This window comes from Rhinopithecus bieti, unplaced genomic scaffold, assembly GCF_001698545.2.
Source record: "Rhinopithecus bieti isolate Rb0 unplaced genomic scaffold, ASM169854v2 scaffold_5889, whole genome shotgun sequence".
NCBI lineage: Eukaryota > Metazoa > Chordata > Mammalia > Primates > Cercopithecidae > Rhinopithecus > Rhinopithecus bieti.
In genome coordinates this window covers 1,448,378-1,457,507 of record NW_016805277.1, presented here as the reverse complement: position 1 = coordinate 1,457,507, position 9,130 = coordinate 1,448,378, and the positions used below count along the sequence as shown (strand labels likewise).

The 9,130-nt window shown below is 44.1% G+C and overlaps 1 protein-coding gene across 1 annotated transcript in view; it reads right to left on the bottom strand.

Annotated features, from left to right (window-relative positions):
* Positions 1–4,369, bottom strand: part of PPP2CA (protein phosphatase 2 catalytic subunit alpha) — a 32,015-nt gene extending 27,646 nt beyond the window's left edge. The window contains exon 1 of the mRNA XM_017871977.1: positions 3,422–4,369. Within this exon, the coding sequence (XP_017727466.1) occupies positions 3,422–3,523 (102 nt within the window). The 5' untranslated portion in view covers positions 3,524–4,369. The remainder of the gene's footprint in view (positions 1–3,421) is intronic.
* Between the last annotated feature and the right edge of the window lie 4,761 nt (positions 4,370–9,130).

Here is a 9,130-nt window from a genome sequence, read left to right as displayed (position 1 = left end):
GCCCGTCTCGGCCTCCCAAAGTGCTGGGATTACAGGCTTGAGCCACTGCGCCCGGCCTTGGTCAAATATTTTTCAGCTCATCTAACTAGAAGCAAGCAGTTTGTTATTTCCATACTCATGTAACAAATGTTAAAACTAACATTTTAATGACTAATGACTGCACTTTATTTATAGTGCTTGCAGAGCAATGGAAAACAGCATACCTAGGTAAAGAACTTCTTTGGAAAAAAAAAAAAAAAGTCTGGCTATCAAACAACGTTCTCCACACGTTTGTTAAGCACAAAGCCAAGAATCATACCCAAACTAAACCAAGGCTGAAGTCACATGATAAAAGTTTACTGCAGTCAATGCAAAAACAAGTTGATACTATTTAGTCCTTTCAATCTGTAGATTGAAACATACCAGGCCAGTCATACGGATGTAATGCTGACTATAGAACTGAGCCTGAGACAAAACTGCACACCAAATTATTAAACTATCAACAAATTATGATCCTCAATATGACAAAATATAAGATACATTAACAACCTTGGCTTTTATATAAACCTTAATCACATCTTAAAATTCTTTTTAGCTAGTCAGTAATATAAAAACCATGTTCACCCTTGTCTATAAATGCATACTTAGATTTTCCCAGTTTTGAATACGTAACAGTGTTAATTGTCGATGGGATAACAAAATAATGGCCTCAGGATTTTTTAATAACAATGACCTCTTATGGTATACATCTTTACCATTTAAATATTTTCCCTTCAAATCAGGCATCTTTAGGTGGGTAAAAGGAAGGCTTTTACATTATCATTCCCTCTTATGATTGAAAAAATTATCAACTATTATCAAACAAGTATCTTTTTTCTCAAAAAAATACTATTATTATATACTAACGAAAAAAATTAGCCCTCAAATTTTCAAAATTACTCTTTAGAAGGCAATCACACCAAAGAGCACATACGTAGCTTTCACCCAGAGATGCCATTGGCACACAAACATTAACAGTGAAAGACAGCTTTTGTTTTATTAGAAAGACTTGTACAAAAAATATCAGTTCATGGATTCCACATACTCAAAAAAACTGTCTTCAAATTAATTTAGTTTGGAAGTTTAATATCATCCTCAAAGTTGAAATACCAGTTATAAACAGTATGAAGGTTGTGTAATGATATCCACCAAAACGGATCCATTCCATGGAAACTTTTATATAAAACACCTACTCTCAAATATTATTTCCATCTTTTTTGGCACTCAGAACTAAAATTTGCGTAAGCAGAGCAAGCAATGGAGATTTACCTCACTACATCTTAGTTTTACAAAGATGTGGAAAGCAGTATCAGATGCATTAGCTTCACTCACCCCACTTTAGCATCCAGTATATATCTTCTACAACAGTTTCCAGCACAAACCCTCTACTTCCATGCTCCATCTCCCACACCTTTTCATACTATGCTTTTCTTTCCAACTAGATTTATAACTCCTTGACAATAAGCATACTTACTCTTCATTGCTTTTCATTTCTCTCAAAAGAGTATGCAATCTTGGATATTCAATAGGTGTTCAATATTAAACACACTAATTTAAAACGGAATTGACTGTATAATCTCAGAACACATTTTAATTTATAGACAGGAAAACAAGGACCAAGTTAAGTGGCTGTCCCAAAGTCTGTCCCAATTACTCAAGTGGGAGCGGAAGGACTCATGTCCAAATCTAACTCGCAGTCCAGTCTTCCAGTTACGTCATTACCTCCCTCCTTTCCATGTTTTCTTCAAAAGACTAGTCAACTGGCCAACTATTGACTTAAAAGTCATATAATGCACTGAATTCCAAAAATCGGTAAGATCATCATATATAGTACCTAGAAATTAAGACCTGGCAATATACATTCATTTTGAAAGGCCAATTTTAAACCTTCAAAATAAACACCAACCTCATCTGATGCGAGAGGGTAAAGAAACAGGAGATTCAATACATCGCTACCATTAAAAGCCATCTCCAACAAATGATGTACCACCTCATCCACTAGTAGTAGTTTTGTTCAGGCTTGGGAGAAATAAATCTGAATTTGACTTAAATTCCAATTGTTCACAACATGGTTTCTAAAAAAGCCTGTCTTGAAAACATATACATCAAACTCATGAACCTAATTTTCACATCAAACCACAAACAGATCAGGGTAATAGTTTTCCATTGATTCTTTTCATGAATACAAAATGCTAATATGATACTCCACCATTCCGTACTAAAGCGACATGCTGCAAAGTTAATTTTGAAAAGAGAAGTTAAAATGTTCACAGCAGAGATCAGCATTTTGTGTACTTTAGAAAACTGAGTTACAAGAATTTAAAAATACAACACACAGCTAATAGCTAAATTAGCTAGCTGTTTCCCCAATCCCCAGGGGAAAACAAAACGGAATTAGCTAATATAAAATTTAGGGTTAAGTGGACTACAACATTCTATTTTCAGTGTGAGACATTATTTAAACACTAAGCACAATGTCTGGAATACAATCTCAGTCGACAGTTATTACTACTACTACCTGCAGTCACAAAATACTATGAAGTAACTTTTGCAACAAAGATACAAAATTTACCGCTCTTCCATTTTATGTTGTTCATTTTAAAAATAAATGGCAAAATGCCAAGTGTGTTAAGCTTAGAGAAGGCTTTGAGTCAGCATATAAATCATAGATTCAACTGACACTTGATTTCCAATCCAAAAACTCCTTATGGAGTATGACTCACCAAATTCCCGATTTCTTCCAACTATGAAAAATAAGTTAAACTCCTCCCTTATACCTACCACCATGACCTTCGTAGAAATGTGGTTAAGAGAATAATTTTTAAATTCTTAAAGACACCCCTTACCTTGGTTTCTGGAGAAGATCGCTTCGTGAGTTTAATACAAGCCACCAAAGGGTACTAAAGCTGTGTGACCTTTAGGTATGTTCTGGGATATGGTCTAACAAGACTGCCTTTGGGGGATCCTCTGTGCAGCTTTGGAGCTAACTAGGCCTGGGTACAAGCGGAAAGACTCTTACTCAGCCCACCATAGAGGCCCAGGCTCCATTCCCAAGCAGCAGAATCCAAGCCAGCGCACCCTCAAAACCGTCCCCGACGCTGACCCACAGGGTCTCCGCTCCCCCTGCCACCTCGTCTGGCGCCAAGGCCGGGAGACTCAAAAACCCAGGAGTCGGGTGAACGGCGCCATTTTAGGCGGCGGTGGCAGCGACAACCAATCCCTGCGCGGGAGGCAGGGGGCGCCGGGTCGCTCGGAAGCCGCCGCCAGCCGGGATGGGCGCCGGTCTCGGAGGCTCGGGGGACCCGGGCCGGCGGCCTCCGCCATGTTGCACCCTCGTCACGGCCGCCTTTTCCTTGGCGGGCTTGGCCCCGCGGCAGCTGTCCGCAGCCGTACTACAGCTCACCTTCTCGCAGAGGCTCTTGACCTGGGACTCGGACAACTGCTTGCACTCGTTCAGCTGCTCGATCCACTGGTCCAGCTCCTTGGTGAACACCTTCTCGTCCATGATGCCACCCGCCCCAGCCGGCTGCCGCTCCGCGCTGCTCCCGCGCCGCCGCCCGCACACGGGCCACACGCACACCCCGCCACCGGTTCCTCCTGTACTTCTGGCGGCTTTTGAGGCTGGCGCTGGCCCGCTGGCTCTCACCGCAGTACTCGGCCGTCGGCCGCTGCGCCTCCTCCTCCGCTCGCTGAGGCTCCAGAGCTCGGCTCTCTGTAATGGCGGCCGCCGGGCGTGGTGACGTCACGCCCGGCGTCAGGAGACGGCGGGGAGCGGAGGGGAAAAGGGCCGGGGAGCAAGCTGCGCAACTGCAGAGCCCACCCCGGGCGGCCGCACGACCGGAGTTAGGGCGCAAACTGGCGGTCAAAGCGCAGGCGCGACGTAGCCGGTTGGTAACTGAGGCGCCTTGACTTTTTGGGCGTGGCTCCCGGAGGGCGGGGTGGTGGGGGAAGGGAAGGATGGAGCTGGAGCATGCGCAATGCGCACAGCGACGAACTGGACTAATCCCTTAGCACTAAGCCCCGAGAGGAGAGGACTTGGACCGCGCGCAGGCGCAGATCGGATGGAAACCGGGGCTACTGGCGGCCTGGAACTGGTTCCCATGGGAAGGCCGCTCTGGTGATGAACTCAGTTCCTCACCTGGGGCCTGGCAGCCCGATCACGGAAACGAGAATTGCGACCCCATTGCTCATCCGGGGTGCAGCGGCGCTGTAAACGTGTGGGTTTCCCTCATCTTTGGGGGCAAGAACGGGCAGCGAGTGGCCGCTTGGATTAACCACCTCCACCTCTGGGCGCGGCTGGCACCTTGTAATTAGGTCACTCGTAGGTGGAGGAGCGTGTACCTACCGGGGGAGTGCCGTGCAGTGCACCTGACTTCCCCGGCACATACCTGTCCCCGGACTGAGGTGTCTCGTCCGGCGCGGTGGCGGGGGCGAGGTTTGGGCTTTTCTTTGCGCCTCGGACCGCGGCTCGCTTCCACGCGCCCAGCTCCTGGCCCGTGGTTGCTTTCCTCCAAGTTTGATTCCCCCCTGGGAATGAGAAACCCTCAACCGCTGCGCTCCCTGGCCTACTTTCAAGAGCGGAAGCCCAGAGAAGATGGATGCACCTGTCCTCACCGCGTCTCGGTGGCGTTAGAAGCAACTGTGATCCGTGCTTAAAAGAGAGCTCGTATACCCTAGGATTGGACCTCTGTCTGGTTATGAATCGCTTTGGAGTTTGCGAAACGTTTTCACATTCCACTGTCCCTGCTTTTACATAAATACCTGGTTCCATAGAACGCCAGCTATGTGCCAGAACCAGAGGGGTCATCCAGACGGACCAGGGACCCTGCCCTGGAGCTTGTATTCTCCCAACAGTACTGGCTGAAGATGGTTTGGGATAGGCAGAAGAAAAATCATAATGCCCCCAGGATTTGAGAGAGATAGAAACTTTCCAAAGAACATTTAACCGTAAAGGGCAAGGCAAGAGCTGAACCTGATCGCCTGTCTTCCAGGCGCCCCACCCTCAGTATCAGGCAACCCTTCCACACCCAAGTGCTCAGCGATGCTTGGGAGGAGAGTGCTCAATCTGCGGCTCTGAAGGCGGGAGGTCCCATCAGCCAATAGCAGGACTGAAAATCCTTCTTTATCCAAGACAACCTGTTTGGCGAGGCCGACTGGCTTGGCCTCCCTAGGCTGGAAATTGCAATTCTGCTTTCCCTTCACACCTCCTATTAGTGTGCACAAAAGAAAGTACCTCAGATCTACTCTTCCAGAAGTCTTACCACATACTTAATTTACCAGATTGGGAAAAAGACCCTTTAGCCCAAATTCTGTTCCTGCTTTGCAGTTAACATCCCCAAACAATAGAAGGGTAAGAGTTAAGACCAAGTGGAATGAATAAGGAAAAAACCATCACTTAAGCCCGTGATTATAAAGCCATACCCAGTGTGCTGTCTAATCTTATTCTTTACCATTGCCATGAACCTATGCGAGAAATGTCTGATAGGGCAAGAAGCAGACGGGCACTCAGAAAAGAGAAGGGACTTGCCCGAGATAGTGGTCAGGATTTAAAACTGCTTACTCCCAAGTACAAAGTCTCAGCCACAGTTGTGCAGTTGACCTTCCAAGGTCTGACTTAAGGAATAGAATCAACATAATTTCCCTTTGCCTAGATTGTCTGTTTTTTTTTTTTTTTTTTTTTTCCGGAATCTCACTTTGTTGCCCAGGCTGGAGTGCAGTGGCACAATCTCGGCTCACTGCAACCTCTGCCTCCCGGGTTCAAGCAAATCTCCTGCCTCAGCCTCCCAAGTAGCTGGGATTACAGGTGCCCACCACCATGCCTGGCTAATTTTTGTGTTTTTAGTAGAGACAGGGTTTCACCATGTTGGTCAGGCTGTTCTCAAACTCCTGACCTCAGGTGATCCGCCTGCCTCGGCCTCCCAAAGTGCTGGGATTACAGGGGTGAGCCACCACACCTGGCCTGCCTAGATTCTCTTACCTGGAAAGGGTGTGGTGATGTTAGTTTGGTAGATGATGAAGTATTGAACACCCACTATGTGCTAAAATTATAATGAGTTTTTCCAAAGTACTGTGAGCTCCTTGTTGGTAGCATTAATGTAGGTGTTATTTATTTTCTCTTGATGCAGATTACTTGGCTCACCACCATCACAAAATGGAGGGAAGATATAATAATTATATGTACTTAAAACATCCTGCCAAATAATTAAATGCCATGACTTAACTCCTTAAGGAATGAATTCTAGGAAGCTCTTAGCATCAGACAGTGAAGTAAAGCATACATGATCATAAACAATACAGAACTAAATCAGGATATATTTTTCTTTAGAAGAAATCCAGAATGTTTCTGTATTCTGTAGAACTCAAAATATCTAATGGACATGAAAAGAAAAATTAAGTTTGACTTATCTGGACTTGACTAATTTGACCTCACTGACTAAATTCTAGAGCTGAAGAATATTTGGAAAAAACATTTAAAGCAAACCAAAAAGAATTGTCTTTTTAATTTATTGGCAAACACCAGAAAGTAAATAAAGCAAATATGCTTTGAGAAAGAATCTTTGCTCAGATGGCAAATTCAATATACAGCAAGTCTGATTGTTGCCCATGATGTTTAAGCATAGCTATAAATAAAAATCATCTGATGATGGGGGCGGGGTAGGAGGAGGATAACCTTGAGCAAGTAGCTTTATAATAGGCTCCCTTACCCAAGATATAAAAATTGACATTAAACATAGAGTAGGAATGAGATGTATCTTGTCAGCAATTATCTTGGCATTAAGTTAGGTTTATTTTGTTGTTGTTCCTTCCAGTCCCCTGACTTCTAAACTTACTGAGACAGAAAGTAGACCAGTGTCAGAAACGACTCTGGAGTCAGATGGAACTGGGTTTGAATTCTGGTTCTGCAACTGCCTACATGTGTGAACTTTGGCAAGTTACCTAACTTTTCTGAGTCTTGGTTTTCTCGTCTATAAAGTGGGAATAAAAGTAATAGACAAATAATGAGGTTATTCTGAGAATTAAATGAAATTATAAATAAATAAAACCAGGCTGGGTGCGATGGCTCACATCTGTAATCCCAGCACTTTGGGAGGCTGAGGCAGGTGGATCACCTGAAATCAGAAGTTCGAGACCAGCCTGGCCAACCTGGCGAAACCACCATCTCTACTAAAACTACAAAAAAATTAGCCGGGGGTGGTGGTGTGTGCCTGTAATCCCAGTTACTCAGGAGGCTGAGACAAGAGAATAGCTTGAACTGGGGAGGTGGAGGCTGCAGTGAGCCAATATTGTGCCACTGCACTCCAGCCTGGGTGAAAGAGCAGGACTCTGTCTCAAAAATAAATAAATAAATAACACCAAAATAGTATTAATTAATGTACAATAAGTGGTAGATGTTATTTTTATTATAATATCTAAGTGGGCTCAGATTTTAAATACATACCCTCTAATGCCAGTTGGAGTCCCTCATATCTGCAGTGAAATACATTGTGGTGTTTGGAAACAGAAATAGAGGTATCAAAGATATCATGTAGGCCGCGCCCAGTGGCCTGTAATCCCAGCACTTTGGGAGGCTGAGGTGGGTGGATCACTGAAGGTCAGGAGTTCAAGACTAGCCTGGCCAACATGGTGAAACCCTGTCTCCACTAAAAATACAAAAATTAGCCAGGTGTCATGGTGGGTGCCTGTAATCCCCAGCTACTCGGGAGGCTGAGGCAGGAGACTTGCTGGAACCTGGGAGGCAGAGGTTGCAGTGAGCCAAGATCATGTCACTGCATTCCAGCTTGGGTGACAGAGTGACACTCTGTCTCAAAATAAATAAATAAATAAAATAAAAACATCATGTAAACACAAAGCCATTTGATGAAGTGGGGATGGGGGGAAGAAATTCAAGGAGAGGTAGAGATGAAATAAACAGAATAACTCCTCTCTTGCCTTGCCATCTATTCAGACTTGTTACATAGAGAAAAAGTTACTTAGGACTAAATCCAAGAATTAATACAATCGGTCTCATGCTCCTGTCAACTCAGAATCTTACATCTGAAAAGGGTGCCATAGTTGAAAAGGATAACATGCTCTTTGTACCAAGGCCTTTTATGCCCCAGAAGCCCCAAAATGAAGTCCTGAGCAGTCAAAATTTCAGTGGCTTTGGCCATGGAAAACCTGCCATGCTCTGGCCAATGACGCCTGCCCAGCTACCAGACGATTTCTGCACTCAGTTTACACAATGATGCCTGCAACTCATTGGCATCTGTCTCTGTTCTTTGTAGTTTTCAGAAAAATTAAGTTTATATTCCCCTTTCACCTGGAATTAGAATTTTATAAATGTAGCCAAACTTTTGTGACCAGGAACTTTGCCACAGATATACTGCCCTTTCCCCCAGCTTCTACTGTCTGGCTAAAGAAAAAAGAGAGAAATGACCATGTCCCCTGGTAATGCCCCTGATGCCTGGATAGTATTCTCAGTACAAAAGGAGACATTTTTCTGTTACAGGAAAAAAAAACAAAACTCTGAAATGGAAGGCAAAGTTCATCACTCCAGAAGGTTGAGAAAACCTTAATAATACTGTCACCAACTCTGTAGCTATGAAAAACAGTATCGTGGAAGTATGTTTGATATATAACGTTATTCGTAACATATTAAGTATTAAAAATACCTTATAAAACAGTATGTGTGATATAACCCCAATTTCATTAACATATATTGTAAATATATGTTTAGAAGAAACTTTAGAAAGCCACACAGTGAAGTATTAATGGTGGCTACTTCCAGTGAGTAGGATTGTTGTGTGTTTCTTCTTTTGCTAACTTGATTTTCTGTAATGAATACATAATGCTTTTATCATTATGAAAGAAAATGGCCAGGCACGATGGCTCATACTTGCAATCCCAACACTTTGGGAGGCCAAGGCGGGTGGATCACCTGAGGTCAGAAATTTGAGACGAGCCTGGCCAACATGGTGAAATCTCATCTCTATTAAAAATACAAAAATTAGCTGGGTGTGGTGGTGGGCACCTGTAACCCCAGCTACTCAGGAGGCTGAGGCAGGAGAATGGCTTGAACCCAGGAGGCGGAGGTTACAGTGAGCCAAAATCATGCCACTGCACTCCAGTCTGG